Source organism: Colletotrichum siamense (genome assembly GCF_013390195.1).
Source record: "Colletotrichum siamense strain Cg363 chromosome Unknown KSG_Cg363_contig06, whole genome shotgun sequence".
In the NCBI taxonomy this organism is placed as follows: Eukaryota; Fungi; Ascomycota; class Sordariomycetes; order Glomerellales; family Glomerellaceae; genus Colletotrichum; species Colletotrichum siamense.
The window spans coordinates 4,878,809-4,896,607 of NW_023501019.1; the positions used below are offsets into that span (position 1 = coordinate 4,878,809).

General features: G+C 50.5%; 8 protein-coding genes across 8 annotated transcripts; 2 read left to right on the forward strand and 6 right to left on the reverse strand.

Annotated features, from left to right (window-relative positions):
* Positions 1 to 1,482: 1,482 nt before the first annotated feature.
* On the reverse strand, positions 1,483 to 2,451 carry lcdH (L-carnitine dehydrogenase; the record flags this gene model as incomplete). The annotated part of the gene is made up of 1 exon (XM_036642169.1): positions 1,483 to 2,451. One exon carries the CDS (start codon positions 2,449 to 2,451, stop codon positions 1,483 to 1,485), a length of 969 nt encoding a protein of 322 aa, XP_036493209.1.
* A 1,015-nt stretch (positions 2,452 to 3,466) lies between these two features.
* On the forward strand, positions 3,467 to 5,197 carry Sugct-0 (Succinate--hydroxymethylglutarate CoA-transferase; the record flags this gene model as incomplete). Its single annotated transcript, XM_036642170.1, has 1 exon — positions 3,467 to 5,197. The coding sequence occupies one exon, from the start codon at positions 3,467 to 3,469 to the stop codon at positions 5,195 to 5,197; it is 1,731 nt and encodes a 576-aa protein (XP_036493578.1).
* A 162-nt stretch (positions 5,198 to 5,359) lies between these two features.
* On the reverse strand, positions 5,360 to 6,308 carry CGCS363_v010322 (uncharacterized protein; the record flags this gene model as incomplete). Its single annotated transcript, XM_036642171.1, has 3 exons — positions 5,360 to 5,623; positions 5,714 to 5,942; positions 6,073 to 6,308. 3 exons carry the CDS (start codon positions 6,306 to 6,308, stop codon positions 5,360 to 5,362), a joined length of 729 nt encoding a protein of 242 aa, XP_036493207.1.
* Positions 6,309 to 8,060: 1,752 nt separating this feature from the next.
* On the forward strand, positions 8,061 to 9,796 carry CGCS363_v010323 (uncharacterized protein; the record flags this gene model as incomplete). Its single annotated transcript, XM_036642172.1, has 3 exons — positions 8,061 to 8,075; positions 8,126 to 8,260; positions 8,315 to 9,796. 3 exons carry the CDS (start codon positions 8,061 to 8,063, stop codon positions 9,794 to 9,796), a joined length of 1,632 nt encoding a protein of 543 aa, XP_036493208.1.
* A 310-nt stretch (positions 9,797 to 10,106) lies between these two features.
* On the reverse strand, positions 10,107 to 10,466 carry CGCS363_v010324 (uncharacterized protein; the record flags this gene model as incomplete). Its single annotated transcript, XM_036642173.1, has 2 exons — positions 10,107 to 10,219; positions 10,274 to 10,466. The coding sequence occupies 2 exons, from the start codon at positions 10,464 to 10,466 to the stop codon at positions 10,107 to 10,109; spliced, it is 306 nt and encodes a 101-aa protein (XP_036493577.1).
* A 1,339-nt stretch (positions 10,467 to 11,805) lies between these two features.
* CGCS363_v010325 (uncharacterized protein) lies at positions 11,806 to 12,453 on the reverse strand (the record flags this gene model as incomplete). Its single annotated transcript, XM_036642174.1, has 2 exons — positions 11,806 to 12,236; positions 12,288 to 12,453. The coding sequence occupies 2 exons, from the start codon at positions 12,451 to 12,453 to the stop codon at positions 11,806 to 11,808; spliced, it is 597 nt and encodes a 198-aa protein (XP_036493808.1).
* Positions 12,454 to 13,173: 720 nt separating this feature from the next.
* On the reverse strand, positions 13,174 to 14,429 carry pgxB-2 (putative exopolygalacturonase B; the record flags this gene model as incomplete). The annotated part of the gene is made up of 4 exons (XM_036642175.1): positions 13,174 to 13,178; positions 13,243 to 13,719; positions 13,773 to 13,897; positions 13,948 to 14,429. The coding sequence occupies 4 exons, from the start codon at positions 14,427 to 14,429 to the stop codon at positions 13,174 to 13,176; spliced, it is 1,089 nt and encodes a 362-aa protein (XP_036493206.1).
* Positions 14,430 to 14,934: 505 nt separating this feature from the next.
* On the reverse strand, positions 14,935 to 16,315 carry OpS4-1 (FAD-dependent monooxygenase OpS4; the record flags this gene model as incomplete). The annotated part of the gene is made up of 2 exons (XM_036642176.1): positions 14,935 to 16,098; positions 16,163 to 16,315. The coding sequence occupies 2 exons, from the start codon at positions 16,313 to 16,315 to the stop codon at positions 14,935 to 14,937; spliced, it is 1,317 nt and encodes a 438-aa protein (XP_036493576.1).
* Positions 16,316 to 17,799: the final 1,484 nt, after the last annotated feature.

Consider the following 17,799-nt stretch of genomic DNA (forward strand, 5'->3'; position numbering starts at 1 on the left):
CCAGACAGGTCGGTCACATACACCACGCTCGCGTTCTTATCCAAAGCCAAACCGATCGTCTCATGCAAGCGAATCGCTAAAATCTCAATCTTTCCTCCCAGCTCCACATTTGCTCGGTTGAGAGAATTGCCAGTGGGGGGATCTCCGCGATCTGTCCAGTACAGCATACTGATCTCTTCGTCGAGTTCCAGGTCAATCGGCTCCGGCAGCTTCTCAAAGACCACTTCAATGTCTCGGACCAACTCGCTGGCGCCCGAAGCTGGCTCGATCGGCGCTCGAAGAATACGACCCTGGTTGCCCTTTGATGGACCTTTTTGAGTCCAGTAGAAGAGGCCTCGCTGCTCATCCACGGCAATGCCGACGCACCACCTTGATTGATCTAGCATATCTGCCTCGGTATTCCCTGTCGAAATAAGAATCTCAACCTCAGAACCATCGAGATTTGCTCGCATGACTTTCATGCCTTCTCTGTCGCACCAGTACAGCTTCTGGCTTCTCTTCGCGATGGTGATTTGTTTCGGTGTGAAGACACCTGAAGTTCCCACAGGAACAACAACTCTCCTGTCAGATCCATCCAAGTTGGCCCTTTCGATAGAACCACTGTTGGATTTGAAGCTTGATCCCATGTTTGTCCAGTACATGTGGCCGTTTGCATGGTCTATGGCAATGCCATCCGGTAGAGTATCAATATTATCAATGATCGTTCGAAGGTCACTCCCATCTGGAAGACAAGATAATATGCGTCCGGCCCGCGTGTTTTGATGAGGATGCGACAAATCCGTGTCAAGGATGTAAAGACGTTGCTGCGGTTGTGAGCCCATTGTTACTAAGTGTTTGAAATAGGCAGTGTTAAACGAATCGAGTTGACAGCCGTAATGAAACTGCCGTAATGATAGTCGTAATGAGTGAAACCTCCAGGCAAAGATAAGAACCAAAACAAGAAGCCGTTCCGCGTGAAATGTTCCTTTATAAAGACCACTTTTAAGTTGCGCGGCCGGTGTCTTTCAAGACGGATGATTCATTCGAGAGCAGCTCTACGAGTCGGGTTCCGTCTTGTAGAAAAAAGTTTTCAATTTGCCAGTTGCGAATGATTCACCAGGTTCGACTTATGGTTCCGTCCGTTACTCGGATTTCGCACCTCGGTCTTCACGACATACCCACTGTCACAGAATGCGGCGGATGTCTTCCTGATTGCGCGGCGAAATTCCGCGTGGTCCCGCTTATATACATGGATGTCCCTGGTTAAGGCCTTCATGTGGGACGTCATTGCCCAGTTGTGCCATGCCCATGAACCCCTCGCGTTTCGGTGCGGTTTGGTTTTCCAAATCCTTCAGTGCCATTCAACCACTAGTGTCTAGTTGTGAAGAGAGGTGAGTGAAAAGAGAAAGGTGAAGACGAGAATACTGAGGAGATCGTGAAAAAGTCTCTTAATAAAGATGATATATCAATTATAGTCTAACACTAATACACATTCTCACATGCCTATGACTGCTTGTCGGTTGACGCATAATCATCCCACTCTTTCCGAATGTTTAGCAATCTGACGAGTTCCTCGTCACGCTGCTTAGCCAACTGCCGATACTCCCTCCCAGCAACCCCGTTCATTGTTCCTTCCACCCACTTTTGCTTCAACTCATCTGTCACTTCAGGGTCTTTGGGCGCATACCAAGTCATAAGGGGACCTAAGAGATGGTCCGCCATATGCTTGATCCCGCCTTCGCCGCCCCCCAAGTGAAGCAACATGCTGGGACCCATGACACCCCACCGAAGGCCTGGCCCAAAGCTCATAGCTTTGTCGATGTCTTCTACATTGACAATGTCCTCCTGAAGAAGATACATGACCTCTCTTACTAACGCGGCTTGTAGTCGGTTGGCAACGTGGCCCACAACCTCTTTCTTGACATGCACCGGCTTCTTCCCCATGCGCTCGTAGAAATCCATCGTCTTTTGCACAGTCGATGCGGAAGTTTTGTCCCCACCCACAACTTCGACAAGGGGAATGAGATGCGGGGGGTTGAAAGGGTGGCCCACCACGCATCGCTCCGGCCTCCCGGAGGGACCCATGCCCTTTTGAATACTCGAGCATGTCAGACCGCTACTACTCGTTGCGATGATAGTATCGGGTCGGATGATTTCGGCCATTTCCATGAATAGCTTTCGCTTGAAATCAAGCTTTTCTGGCCCATTTTCTTGTACGAAGTCGGCATCCTTGAGGGCTTCGCGCATGTCGGTTGTAAATGTGATATCAGTCGCTTTGACATCCGATTCCTTCGTCAACCCCAATGACGAGAGAACTGGCAGGGCGTCGGTAACCAGATTGCGGAGGAAAGTCTCGGCGGCTGGATTGATGTCGAAGGCGACAACGGAGAGTCCTTGGGCCAGGAACAGTGCCGCCCAAGACGCACCAATCGACCCACAGCCGATGATGGCAACGTTGTGAATGTCAGGCATGATGAAAATGCTGGCGTGGTAGCAAAGGATGTGATTGGGTGATTGAGTACTTTGCAATTGGGCAGTGATACGGGAGGTGTGCTGGTGATTCGAGAACCGTGCTGGTAGTGCTAATGGCACGACCGGGACGCAGGCAGCAGGGCACAGAAAGGAGGTATTTATGAATTGGGAAAAAGTGGCAGAAATCGGATGAAACTTCGAGAACGAGATGGGATAGTCAGTGAATTTAACGAGGGAGTCAAGGTTACTTGGATATTTCAGATAGCTACACGGACGGAAGCCCCGAAAGTAACGACGTAGTCCGGGCCGATCCCGGTCGCGAGAGCGTGGAAGCTCGGCATGCCTTCGCGACCCACAACGCCGATGTCCCCGCGCTAAAGGTACCTAGGCAAGGGGCGTGCAGTTTGGTGGGGAGCGTGGCAGAATTCCGCCCGCGGAATTAGGGCGGCGGGCCTGCGACTCGTGCGCCATCTCCGGATCACCAATCTTGGCGATTCCAGCTCCCTGTCCGTGGAGTTTCTAGAAAACTTCTCTTGGCCTGTGACAGTCTCGTTGCTTTGCGGCAACGTCATTCCTGTTCTTCTCATGCCTTAGTCTGGTGTCTCGACCGCCGGCACTCGCGTCGACCAGAAACCTCCGACTTGCGTACGCCTTGCCTTGCAAGAGACTCAAACCTGGTTAACGTCATGCTCCGGGATGCACTGCCCCACATCATCGGTCCTCACGGCGTTCGCAGCCCTGATGGACGCAAGGGTCTTCCGACAGCGGCTGTTCCAATCAATCCGCACCGGTCACCGAGATATCTTCGTCTTTACTCCGTTTCCGCCATTGTCAACCATATTCCCACGGATGACCCGCCCTCACACGTCTTTGAGTATAAATCGAATAACTCCCTCTGGTCTTTAGCTTCCTAATATCCCAGGACTCTTAGCCATTGCAACTTGCAAGCCCTACTCTGCTCTATCGCATCCTTTTCTTTCCGTCTCGAAACCTTTCCGAATACACATCATAAATCATGACTGTCCAAAAGATCCCCGACATCTACGGCCCGGGTACCTTCACAGATAAAACATTCACCTCTGTGCCAGAAGACACCGAACGCATCTTTCGTCTTATCGCCAGCCAGACTCCCGGCTTCACACAAGATGAAAGGATTCTCTCCAAAGTTCAATTTACTGGGGAGTCGTACCCTGTCATCCCCGGACCTATCAAGGCGACTTCGGTAGCTGCAGCATTGCATGCTATGACTGGCGTCTTGGCCGACGAAATTCTTACTCTCCGCGGCGCTAAGAATGACGAGCGTCAGATTACAGTCAATACCACGCACGCTGCCATTTGGTTTGGTTGCATTGCAACTGCTTTCTTGGATGGCGTTGATGTTGTGAGCCTGGTTAAACAGGGCAAGTTGAAGGAGTTGCTTCCTGACTGGGAGCGAGGATGGACCGACACTCCTCTCAAATACCGCGCCACCGGTCTGTACCCTACAAGCGACCCCGAGGTTTGGTATTCGCTTCATGGGAGCATGAATGCTGAGCCGGTCCTACGATCTATTGGTGTAGACCCCTCCACACCCGCCAAGACGCCGGAGGAGGCCGCCCGGCTCATTGCCCAACACACATCGAAGCTCAGCCCAGAGAAGATGGAGATGACAAATCTTTTGAACGGATTCTGTGGCAGTATTTGCTTCACGCCCAAGCAATGGCGTGAATCGGAGATGGGACGTTCGCTGTCGAGACATCCCTTGGTAAACGTTCAGAAGCAAGAGCAGGCAATCCCAACACCTCCGGTAGCCTTCCCGCCTCTGGACCCCAACGACAAGCGTCCTCTAGCTGGTGTCAAAGTTGTAGAGATGACTCGTGTCATTGCCGGCCCGCAGATCGGAACAATTTTGGCTGCGTACGGAGCCGACGTGATTCGTGTGAATCCTCCACACTTACCAGACATCAACATCATGCAGTTGACCTTGAACGCTGGAAAACGAACAATCGCCATCGACCTACGCAAGGATGAAGACGCCGCCATTCTCAAGTCTCTTGTCTCGGACTGCGATGTTTTCATTCAGGGTTTCCGCATCAACAAGATGCCGAAGTTTGGTCTTGGCCTCAACGATCTGCTCAAGATGGCTGGTGAGCGCGGCCGTGGCATCGTATACGTCAGCGAGAACTGTTTCGGCCCTGACGGCTACTATGCTGAAAGGCCCGGTTGGCAGCAGATTGCTGATGCTGCCGCCGGTTCTGCTTACGTGACAGGAAAGTCACTAAATCTGTCCAACAACGAGGCAGTTCTTCCCAGTTTGCCTATTTCCGATATGTCAACCGGTGTCCTCGGAGCTGTTGGTGCCATGTTGGGCCTGAAGAGACGGGCAGTTGAGGGGGGAAGTTACTATTCGCATGCCAGTCTGACTGGTGTCAACGCTTACGCCCTGACCGAAGAGGTTGGGCTTTATCCCGAGGCCACCGTGGAAGAATGCAAGCAACGCTTCCAATGGGGTGAAATGAGAGGATCACACCACGTGCTAGATCTCCTTGTCACCGTGTGGAATGGATGGCAAAGAGTTCTTGGGGATTACCTGCAGCCCGAGAGTGACTGGTTCCAAAGCTTTCATGACAGCGCTTTCGACAAGAAGAGGTTGAGCATTCTGAAGCCTGTGGTCAAGTTCAAGGGCGAGCAAGACACAACTCCCGAATGGAAGACACCGAGCGTGCCTTATGCAAACGAGAGGGCAGAAACAGTCAAGTTTCTTTGATTGATGTAAATTAACCACATACTTGATTATATGTAATGGGAGCATGAAGTCTTCTTGTATCAGAACACCATTGATTTCTTTACTGGTGACTACAATGTCTCCGGCGTCACTGCAAAGCAGTTTGTTCTTTGAAGTAGGAATGCTATCCCTGAGTCCGGATCATTACATATTGGCTCTACCTATCCCCGCCAAGTCGTCGTTGAGCAGAGTATCCTTTTCAAATCCATTGACAACTTGGTGAAGCATCGCAGCGGATATCTCTTGGACACAGATGCTTGGCAAGGATGCAACCCATTTTAATGCAAACCCCATAGCCATCTTCATATAATCATTTGGTGCAGTAATCCAACCAGGTTTTGCAATGCACACCTCGACTTTTGGTCTGTGTTCTTCCGCGAGTGCGAGAATAGCACTTTCAGCTTCACCCTGTCAATTCGAACCTGGTTAGCAAATGATCTTTCGACCCTCAACGGAAAAGCGGGAGAGAAGAGGAGGGCAAAACCTGATCAAGCTTACTCGTAACAAGGAATATTTAGGCTTGAAACTGGGAGTCTTGGTTTGGTCACGCTCCGAGGCTATGCCGCTCATGTACACAAATCGAATAGGCTTCGAATTGGGGCCGAATGCTGCCTCAGATCGCGCATCAATCATGGCCTTTAGAGCCACAAGAGGTGAGCGGAGACAAACGCGTTGAACCTCGTCCCACTCATAGGCATCGGACCTTGACGGCGTGATTGCTACTGTCCTATCCGATAGATGCAATACATCATCAGTGCTTACTGTGCAATACCGTGACGTTGTATTCATTTTTACAAATAGAGACAGGGAAGATAGAGCCGGGCTAGAAGAATGATTCGCGACATGATAGAACTCACCAAATGCAAGCATCGGCATTCGCGAAGACTGCCTTCTCGTCGTCAGAGTAAGTGTCATAAGATCCAACCACAACAGTCGTCAGCTTTGATATCTCGGCAGCAGATGAATCTCCGTTTCCAATATCCACGGGGCGTCTGGAAAGAGCTATTATGGATGTGATGCTGGGTAGCCGCAAGCTCTGGCGGACGAGCTCCGTTCCCACAAATCCGTTTGCTCCAGCGATAACAAGCTTCATGTCAGGCGATGCTGGCTCCAAGGGTTTTTGTCTTTGGGATGAGGTCAGAAGATAGAAACCAGGCTGGGTCAGGAATTCTGGTCTGAGAAGCGGGGTTAAGAAAGTCGATATGCTTATGGAAGCCATCTATGATCCGGTAAGCACTAGCGAATCCTGCGATGTTTTGTCATCAGAGATCTGTAAATTCCAGTGTTGAACCTAACGCTAGGACCACCTGTGGCCTCTTGGTGCACGGTAGAGCCGCTTGGCGATAAGGATATACGGCCTGATGGTCTAGTGGTACGATTCTCGCTTTGGGTTATTGTCTAATGACAACTGCGAGAGGCCCCGGGTTCGAACCCCGGTCAGGCCCTTTTTGAGGGATTTTTGCTTACTGAAGCCGATACGCTGACGAATGACAAACTCGAATTCTGTCAGATCATGGGTCATCGTCTTGACCTAACCGACTCACTAGGCTCGACTTCTTAGGTTGTTGGGACGCGGCGCGGAGGTGCTGAGAGAGATGGCAGACTTTTGGCACATTCAAACCATCAAGAATTACTGGCTCGCTCGGCGCCACGGCAAGAAGGCACGACACGTAACGATGACAGTTGACTGGGTTGGCAACCCCAGTTTCTCCGATGTCAAGGAGGACTGCGTCAAGCAAAATCATCCAGCGCTTCTCAACGAGTGTTGGCATCGCATGAACAGACACAGCGATATGCGCCTAGACACAAGCCTAACAAACAATATGAATGTCCTGCCGGCGAAGTTTTCGAAGCAGAATTCCTGGCAGGCGTCGAGCATGATGGTGGTAGAAATAAGAAGCAGGGACCTGGATTGACGATTGGGTAAACCAGGGCGACAAATGGTGGGGCAGAGGAATCGAACTTCACTTGCAAGCTAGTGCCCTTTTGTGTTTTGATTGAATCGAGACCAGAGATTGGCCGCAAGCGGCGGAATCAAAGCGAGCACGAAATTTCGAATCGACTTTCATTGCTGTAAAATGGTTTCTGGGTTGAGGCTGCGAGCTGACGAGTTGGCAGTGCAGCAAGCCATCTTTCAGTTATCACCGTAGCGAAGAGCAGTGTTTCTTTTCCTCTTATCAACGGCCAAGTGCCTAGTTGAATAGCCAAGGCCGTAACCACCTACCGCAATTGTAAAGCCAAGCTACAAAAAACCTATGTGTGCGTGTTCAATGCGGGGATTCTGAGGCGGAGCTCGCAAGCCTCGCAGTAGTCCCAGCAGATAACTCGTCCAAACGACTATGCCAAGGCTGCCAAGGCCAGCGTGATAGTCGTCCAAGATCAACTTAGCTTCTTTTAGCAGCTGTGTTCCATTAGCCAAGCCCCGAGGTGGCATCAAATCTTGCGTGATTCTCTCCAGTCGGGTTTTGGCTGATGTGAGAATGAAAATAAGGTCTTGTTCTGAGCTCTCCGCACACCGTCTTTGATTGGCAATAGTTAACTTACAGATCTTGTTGATGCTTGGTACCTAACCCGTAATGGCAGAAGCGTGAGATATAGACTCCCAATACTTAAAGGCCGGCGGTGCCGCTTCATCGAAACGTGGTACCCAGGTGATTTGATCCTCATTGGCTCGTACAAGCAGCTCATCTCTCGGTAGCTCTCGCTATTGTCAGTTCTTCGGTTCGTTGAAATGGTGCACATTCATGCCGCAGCCGTCCTCGGCTGGTCTCTGTTGAGATTAACCAATGCGGCTGGGGCAGGTACGAAAGCAGAGTATGACTCTGGCGAAGTGCATCGCCGCATCATGGGAATCAAGATGGTGTGTGCGATCAATGCCCGATCAGAGTGCTTTAGCTGACAGACCCAAAGGCTCAATGGGAGGCTGAGATTGCCGCTGGCGATATGGATAGTTCTCAGTATCCTGAGCTCGGATATACCCCGTGTGTGAACGGGTTTGCTGAGGCGGTCCCTGGAGATTTTCACAATACCTTCAGGTGTAACAACGTAAGCCTATTGCACGCACGCATGTGGAAGACTTCTCATTGCTAATTAATGAAGATCGACCTTTATCATTTTCTCTCCCATGAAGCGCTTGGCAGCTGGGGTGGACGTGGCTCGTCTTCATGGGGCTGGACTTCAGCAGATGGTAGAGAATTCGTCGCCATTGGCCAATACGACGGCACCGCCTTTGCAGAGATCTCAAAGGAGGGAAAGCTGGTTTACCTCGGCCGTCTCCCACAATACGATCGAATCGGCTCGCAATGGCGTGAAATACGTATCGTTGGTGATATTGCCGTGATTGGGTCCGAAGCCATTCACCATGGAGTGCAGTTCTTCGACATGAAGAAGGTCCTTGATCTAGATCCCGCAAACCCGAAGAACTTCACTCAGGAAGAGCTTACTGGGCACTGGGACGAGCTCCCCATGGGGCGTACTCACAACATCGTCGTCAATCACGAACTCAACTATGCCATTGCTTGTGGCTCTGTGGGCGGAAACGAAACCATTCGGGTGCGAGGCGATCTGCCCTGTCGGGGCGGTCTGATTTTTCTCGACATCAGCGACCCAACCAACGTCACAAGCCCTGGCTGCGCTGCGGGGGATGGTTATGTGCATGATGCTGAGTGTCTAGTATATCGTGGCCCAGACCATCGGTACTATGGAAGAGACATCTGCTATGGCTACAACGAGGATACTCTTACCATCTACGACGTCACTGATAAGAACGGTAACACCACAAACATCATCTCAATTACGGACTACCCTGGTGCGCAATACGTACATCAAGGTGTCGTCAATAACGAAACTTGGCAAGAGTACTTGTTCATTGACGACGAATTCGACGAGAGGGATGCCAAGGTCGGCCCAATGACGCAAGGTCTTCCCACAACCCACATCATGGACATCCGCAACTTGGAAGCTCCAGTCTATGTAGGGCACTATGCTGGGAAGACTAGGTCTATTGACCACAACCAGTACATGGTGAATGGTTATTTGTATCAGTCAAACTACGGGAATGGGTTGAACGTGCTTGACGTCAGCAGTGTTACTAAGGACCCAACGGGTAGCAGCATCTGCGAGGCTGGCTTTTTCGACATTTATCCCGAAGATGATGAGAATGAAGGTGGTGGCACAGTTGCATTCCTCGGATCGTGGTCCTCGTTTGCCAACTTCAAGTCCGGCTTCATTTTCGTACACACAATCGAGCGCGGCAGCTTCGTGGTCAAGATGACATCCAAGGAATGCCCAAAAGCACCTGTCTGCAACGCCGATAATTGCCTTCGGGCGTTGCGGGCCTCACACATTCCTGATCGCCTAAAGGAGTCTGGAGAGTTCTGTGGCAATTACACCCAGCGCCTCAACACCGACGACATACTTGTGCCTGGGTATGCTGCCGAGGCATGCGGCGGAGAGGATAAGCATGTTGTTGCACGGGTTAGCAGCGCTTGTGCTTGTATCCCGACACCTGCTGTTCCGGAATTACCAAGAACTACTACTCGTCCCCCGGTTCCGACGGTGCTGCCCCCAAAGAAGCAGTAGTAGATGACTTGATGTCAAGCCGTCGCCCGACATGGTGCTGCACAACTTCCAGATTAGAGTAAAACTGAATAATGTAGTTCTTCATTCACGAGTCTCCCGTTTTCCCTGAGTTGCTCTAGAAATCCATAAAGCGAATCAAACATTTATAGTGCCAACTAAACAAACCACGTAAGATCTCCGTTCGACTGCGAACCCCAACCGCCAAACTTGGTCCTTCATCCTGAGGATATGAAATAACTAATGCAAGCGCAAGAAGAAGAATAGGAATTCAAGCCGCATCGATCCCCAAGCACCAATTATGATAAAGCTGTCAGCTTACCCATGACCATAATGGCCACAAATCTGGACCTCGTTGGCCATTTCCTTCAGAGGACTTTTTGGTGCAATTGAGAGAGTGGGAGACCGGCATGAACCTCCCTACAGCTGCGAGATTGAATTAGATACTCGACGTAACTACTGGAAAAAGTATTCACGAACCTTTGACCCCTACTTCATGCACATTGGGTCCTTCGTACGGTGGCTCTAGTACAAGTAGCTTCGGGCGGACGATCGCAGGTGTCACCTCGTGTGGGATGCGTACGACCATAGGAGGGCGTGACGAAGAAGAGGCAGATTTGCGGCTCGCCTTAGCGTGGGCTTGCTCTGGAGATTGTTGGTTGAATTGCGCCATCTTGACGATTTTCCTAGGATCAGAAGTTCGTGCGATGCGGCCAGGATTGTAGAAGAAGGCAGGCAGTAGCAATGGTGGGTTTTGGGCAGGAATTCCGGTGACTAATAGAACTGCCCAAACCATCTTAAGTGTCAATTTCAGGCCGAAAACAATGTTTGCTCGATCTCCCGGACATTGACTGTGCCGCCTAAGGGTGCAGGGGGTTCAACTGACCGGGACAGTCGGGACCCCACCACCGCCAACAGCAGCCATCTCCAGAACAAGTTCCTAGACCAGGGTCGACGCCAATAAAACAATGCCCATGAAATCAACGAAGCACGGCTCGTTGGCCGTGGACTTACATACGCGTTGCGGTGTCTACAATTTTGGAATGGAAAAACCAACAGTCAACCTACAAATGTTCCAGGCTCGAGAGCTCAATTAACGGCGATACGGAGTATTGCGTAGATCCATGTGCGCGCCCCCGCGCCAATGAACCATCACGTGGTTTCCAAACACTGTGAGTTCGGAAATGAGCTTTTGGGTGGCAAAAAAAGACTGCTGCGACGATTGGACGGGTTTACGAGGAGCTGTGGACCAATGTTGGTAATGAATCCCTGACCGTTTGGCACGAAGAACCAATCGGGGATGGGCCGGGAGGCTCTCTGCGGAGATCCTAGACGCCATGCTGCAGCGTTCAGGGGATGCCAATAATGATTACCGAAAGAACTTCTCACTGTTCGTACTCTTTGATGACGGATCTGCTGCATGACTCCTCATCACTGTCGCACACAGCTATGCGTGCCTGTGGCTTGGCAATATTCGCATCGAATGTCTACAAACAAGGAGTGACGTCTAGTTCAAGAGGTAAAGGACGCAGTGCTGTTCGTAACCAACGATCTCCAAGTGACGGCAAGCAAATGGCACTGCAGCAGGCAACAAATCGAACGAAGGTACTCAGAGATTGCAAAAGCAGACTGCTAAGTCGCGGCAGGGACCACGCCCCACTACGTTCAAGGTTGGCATTTACGTGGTGTGACAATTAGGCATCTTCCGAGGCTTCAACATGGGCCTCTTACGGTTGAATTCATGTCTGTGTGTGTGTGTTTTACGTCCGTGGTGCCTCGGAATCGAGTAAAAGACGCTCTGATGTCTATCTATTCCACGCAAGCATACAATTCAGAGTAGAACGAATTCTTGTCAATGAGCTGAAGGCGAAGCACAACCGCAGAAAATTATTTCCAAGTAGAGATGCGACGCTTGAACGAGCCAAGAGGCGAATAATCGCTATTTGTTTGTCTCATTCCGTCATTGCTTTCATGCATGCAAACAGAGAACACGAGTGTCGAGAATGAGCGGGTTACTCACCATTCTCTGTCTTCACTTGCGTCACAGCTTCCTCGAAGTCCGGAATTTCAGAAGCTCCTTTAGCCGCATGCCCCCAAACAATAATTCCACCCTCATTGACAGCCCAAGCTCCAGAGGTTTGCCAGCGATTTCCGCTCTCTGTTGGTCTATTTTTGATACCCTCGTTCCATGCCAGACTGAAGACTTCACTCAATTCTCCCGGGCTCAGGACGTGTAGGAAAGAGGATATGCCAAGGCCCCACTTGGCGTACACAGTGCGGTCTTCGTCAACGACGACGTCGACCGGACTGGTATCTCCAACTCCCCCGACTTCCGCAAGCCATTTCGACGTATGTAGCTCCGAGGAATGGGACACAGCGATGAATTTGACGTCGGGGTTTCTGCCAGCTGCGTCGCGAAGTTGAAGGAACGTCTTTTCGGCGACTTGTGTTATTAGTATTGAGAGTAGCCATGCAGCAGGGGTAGTGGACGTACATGGACAGCCGCAATGCCGGAGGAAGGCAATTACGGTGGGCTTGGAGTCGGAGCGAGGGAACGGCACTTGCAACGTAGTCGGCGCCGCATGTCCCAATGCCGGGGATGCAGAAATCGGGCCTTGAGCAGGGGTGATCCAAGACCAGAATTCTTGGATTAAGGTCATTGTGCTTGCGATCGTGCTGGCAGGTGGGCTATTCCACAAAGCTCAATCTGGCGCGATCGGGTAAGACGATAGCCGACCGCTCTTTAAAGTAATCATGATGCGGCTATGGATGGTTGGTTCGTGTGCGTCATCATCCTTGGCTAAACTCCATTAGGAGTAGCGGCGATCCTGGCTGCTTGTGGAGCCAAAACATGTCGACATGATACCTGGAGTTTAAAAAAGGGTCACCCTATTTTGATAACTTCGAGAAAAAGGGTTGCTATTGTAGCGAATAAAGACGGGGACACAATAAGAAAGCAGTGAGGCAGACGCCAACCGCGAAAATATCACACACGTTGAAGTCTAGCCGAAATCAGAGGTTTCCGGCTCCATAATAAAGACAACTAGGGCAGGTGATGGCTGAGACACAACTTGTGAATGATGCCACTATGCATATCCATAGATCAGGAAAACTCAAAGGTTATGTCTTGGGACACTACATGATACCCCTCTGTCCGTAGTCTCGTACATCCCAAGGAGGGTCAATGGTGGCCTTTCCACGGTTGCATACCTCTTTCAGCGCCGATTGCGCCTCTTCACTTTCAAAAGGGACACAGGGAATGCCCAGGCCGCCGTCGACTCCATCGCAGATTACCACCGCCTCCCCCCCACAAGGGCTCTGCACGTCAAATCCCTTGAACTTGATATCCTTGCACCGCCCCTCTTCATTCGTTGAGCAACTCACCCTTGCAACAGCCCTCCCCTTGCTCCCACTTGAGATACCCCGGAAGTTTTCGAAGAGCACATTACTGACCTTCATCTTGCTTGGAAAGCGGTTACAAGTTTCCGAGTCAACGTTGAAGTAACAACTGTCCAAGAAGATAGGCCAGTCATCATTCTCAGACCAAAAGTTTCGAAATGTCACATTCTCCACAAACCCAGTCGCGACGTTTTCCCCAGCCCAGACCTTGATGCGGGCACCATTGTTTCCGTTCAGCATCCAGACGTTCTCAATCACAACGTCCTTCACAAAAACATACTCTCCCTCATACTGTCCAAGGCTTCCCAGTGACTGCCCATGAGAGTTATTACAGTACATCGTATTGACATGGATGTCTGTATTATTGCTCTTCGGCGAGAAGCAATCGTCGTCTGAGTCAACCCAAACGCGCTCGATACGAATATGCTCAACGTTGAGAGAGTTGAAAAAATCGCCATTCTTTGGTTCGACTGTGGAATTGTTCGACTTTGCCTCAATGATGACATCGCGGTATGTGATGTATTTGGCTGAGGAAGTATTAGTGTCTGCGGCTGCATCTTGGATAGGAAGGTGGATTTACAGTTAACAATGAAATTATGCCAAACTGGAGAATCTTTCATCAGAATCCCCTCAACAGTCAAATTCTCAATACCCTCCGCATAAAAGAGAATGGGTCTTAGATAATCATTGTCTGGGTCCAAGATTCTGGTCCAAAGAGTTAGTTCCATGTTTTGCACGAGATTGCAGCTGCTCACTCTTGTCCAGAGAATTCATTCCACCACCTTTGCCCTTGGCCGTCAATGACACCCTCGCCATGGATCCATACGTCTTTACCGCCCCATTTCCAGAACATTAGTGATCTTTGAAACGGATGCTGATGAGCGTTGGCTTGCCAAAATTCGACGTCATCGGTAAACTTAATGGTTCCCTCAAGGCGGATGTGGATATCATGAAGGAATGTCAAGTCAAGCGGTTTGCCGATCACAAATGTCTGACCTGCAGGAAGATACACAGCCCCTCCATTATTCGCACGCATAACAGCGTCTAAAAAGTGATCAGAGACATCGTCAGTATCGTTCACTGATGATTTCGGCGTGAAAGATGCGCGGCATGGGATAGTCCTCTTGGGCAGAGGATGCTTAAGGCGAAACTCTTCAGCTGTACGAGGTATATTCAACCCTGACGTATAGAGGACGTTGCTCAGGATGACCAAAAGAGCCACAGAAAAGTACTTCATCTCGATGATAGCTTGCTGCCGTTGGGCCAAGTGTGAAATATTGAGCAACATAGAGTCTATTTTATAAACACCTGCGACTCCAGCAATCTCGTGTATCACAACGAGTCCACACCGGTACACTTTCCTACTTGGTGACCAGGGCTTTGGTTGCCCAGAACGTTATGTGGGCCATGGTATCTTGGAGCAGAGTCCTCGACGAGTTGATTGATGGAGTCTTATTCCTTCCTTCTACCCGACCTTGGCGGTTCTTGGCACGGGGAATCTTTCTCCTGACGTCTGTCCCCACAGGCATGCGCAATGCCTAGACTCTTGGAGGCTGATTTCATTGGCACTTTCGGGTCTCGGAAGCCTGCCTAGAGCCGCCTATGGCCACATTGGCATAGATTCACTCCAATGCGCCGGGGTAATTTCAAGACAGGGGCCTAGCTTGAATTCCAAAAGAAACAGCACGGTATGAATGAACGTACGAATTAACCAGAATTACGACATCAATGCAAATCATAAGTTAACATAAGGTGCTGGATTCATTATCCCAACCCCTCTCAGCTTGCTCGTATGCGTCGTACGCAAACAACCAGCGCTGGGCTTCAGGGCAAAAGAACCTAATTGGAAACGGCCCGCGTATCTCAGCTCCCAGCTGTCCGACCATGTATTTGTCCCTCTCCCTCTGTTCCTCGCCATCGGACAGATGGAGTTCATCCCGTTGGCGGAATGCCTCCTCCTGGATCCAACGGGTTCTGTCGTTTCGCAAACGCTGATACACCTTCGCAACCACAGGAAGAAGCTTGGTCTTGTTTGCTTGTGACACCTTGCCAAGTAGGTGTCCTAAAACGGCGCCGTCCTCTAGACTCGAGTTTGCCCCTTGCGCTAGGTATGGTAGCATTGGATGGCAACAATCGCCTGCCATGAAGAAAGTCCCGCTTTCATTAGCCAACTGGGACAGAGGCTTGGCCCACATTAGCTTCCACTTGGTCACCTCTTTGCTCGCCCGTAGAAACTTCAGAAGCAAAGGGTCCCAGGGGAGTGCAGAGCTGATCTCGGCTTGAGTCCCACCAGTCCTGGACACCCCATCAGGCAAGTCGTCCGGTCGAAGAAAGACCAAGTTGAACATGGTGCCTTCACGCAAGGAATACCCTACAACGTGGGAAGACGGCCCAATCCAGAAATTCAAAGCAGGACGGCTGATGAAATCTCGTAGCTCGTCCTTATCAGGACCGCTGAGCTCATCAACGGAGATGAGAAGCCGGTACGCCAAATCTCCCGTCGCGATAGGCGGATGGTCCTTCCCCGCGAACTCGCTGCGAATCGTGGACCACAGGCCGTCTGCGAGAAGAACAACGTCCCCGTGGATTATTGAACCGTTTTCGAGAGTCACTGCTGCATCGTTGAATTTGACTGACTTTACTGAGGTGCCAAGCTTTATAGTCACACCCAGTTCGTCAACACACTTGGCGAGCATGGCGTTTTGCAGGTCAGCTCGGTGGACATCAATAATCGAGGCGCCACAGCGGCGTTGTAAGAGCTGCTGCAGGAAAGGCTCATGTGCTAGCAGCCTCGAGCCGTCGTACCGTCTTACACTCATGGTGTCCGGCAATGCCGTAGGCAGTTCTTTCATCACATCCCACTTCTCAAGGAGACGTACGCCATTGGGAGTAAGCTGGATGCCCGCCTGCGAGTGTATGAGTTAGATGCCATCGGCCTGATGTCTCTGCAAGATGTGTGATCCAACTAACGCCAACTTCTCTGAGTTCCTTTGCAGATTCGAAAATAGTTACTCGATGTGATGTGTTGGCAAGCTTGATAGACAAAGCAGCTGACAGCCCCGCGAGTCCTGCACCGACTATGATAACGTGAAAATCGTTTTCGAGGCTCATTGGTGACGCCATGCTGGACACGATGCATCCAAGTAGGATCAAGTCACAAGTGTAAACGTCAATAAACTTGCCATCTGGCCATAAACCGAGGACTCGGTTAGCGGCACTAGACTCTTCGCACAGACGCACGATGACGGAGTTTCAGCGTATGTAACGAGGATTGTAGAAACTTTATGAATACGAACCGGGTCTAATCAATCAATTGGAATTCCGCAGGAGATAAGAACATGAGTGCATCGTCGCGACTATAAGGCAAGAACTTTCTGTTTTGCCAGAACGGGCGTTAAAGGAAAAGGGAGTTGCCTGCATTGTTCGTCTCATAATGCCGGCTATGATTTGCTGGTACATGTCGCGTAATAGACTTTACCCTCAATTTCACAGCTTTTCCAGCTTACGGAGTTACCCGCCGTAGCCTTCTGACTCGCAAATTTCCGAATGCACTGCTAATCCGAGTGCTCGAAGATGGCCGGGCATTAAGTTTGGGCACGTTCTTCACAATGAGACACATTGGGATGAGCGAAAAACAGCAAATAGTCTTCCAAAGAAGCCTAAATTCTGTAGAGAATTGAAACGATAGGAATATTTGGATGTTGTACTCACAGCTTACCGCTTTTGGACAATTCCTTGCGTACTGACGGCATACCGCTTTCGGCCATAACCTTCGATGGTCATAAGTTTGGAGTAGGACATCCCACAAGGATGGTTATGCTTGCAAGCCGAAACCTAGCCGAACTATCCATCCGACTGGCAGGAGCATGCCTGGGTGGACCCCGCGAGTTCTTGGAAATGGGAACCTTATCAAGCTATTCCAGACGCCTGCTGTTAAGACGGCTGGGAATTTCCCGTTGCTAAACCATTGCCACATTTTGAAGTTTTGTAACATACTCATAGGCCTGGTGCGTGAAACCGTACTTATTCTTTTTCTAGACTTTTCTAGACTGAACTATTGCTACATGGACTATAGCATTACCTCAACTATGCCCACCAGACTTCTGACTGGCCAAATCTTGTTGATCCTCAATCCAGCCCTGGTGACCAGATCTTTGATTTCGGATGCAGTTCTCTCGATCCCATTATTCTCTGCCATCATAATCATTCCGAGCACATGGTTGTATTGGCACCAATAGCCATAGTTGGCAGGCAACAGATCCGGAGCCGAGGGCACATCTGGAGATCCGCAAGTAGTATTCAGCACGCAATCAGCGAGGAGGATCCTCGAATTGGGTCTCATGGCGACCTTGAGCGCTTTGAGAATTTTGAGGCACGGCTCATCCGACCAATCATGCCTTGCGACCGTTAGCTGTTGTTGCAGGCTCTGAGGGACAGAGGACTTACAGGATGCGACGAAGCCAATATACGTCTGCGCCAACAACAGGGTTAGGCTGGAAAAAGTCGTGGTCCATGAAGGTGACTTGGTCATCTTTCAATGCCCACGGCGCATGAATGGGAAAGACTTCATTCTTTCCTTGACTGATAACTTCAGGACGGTCCTGCAC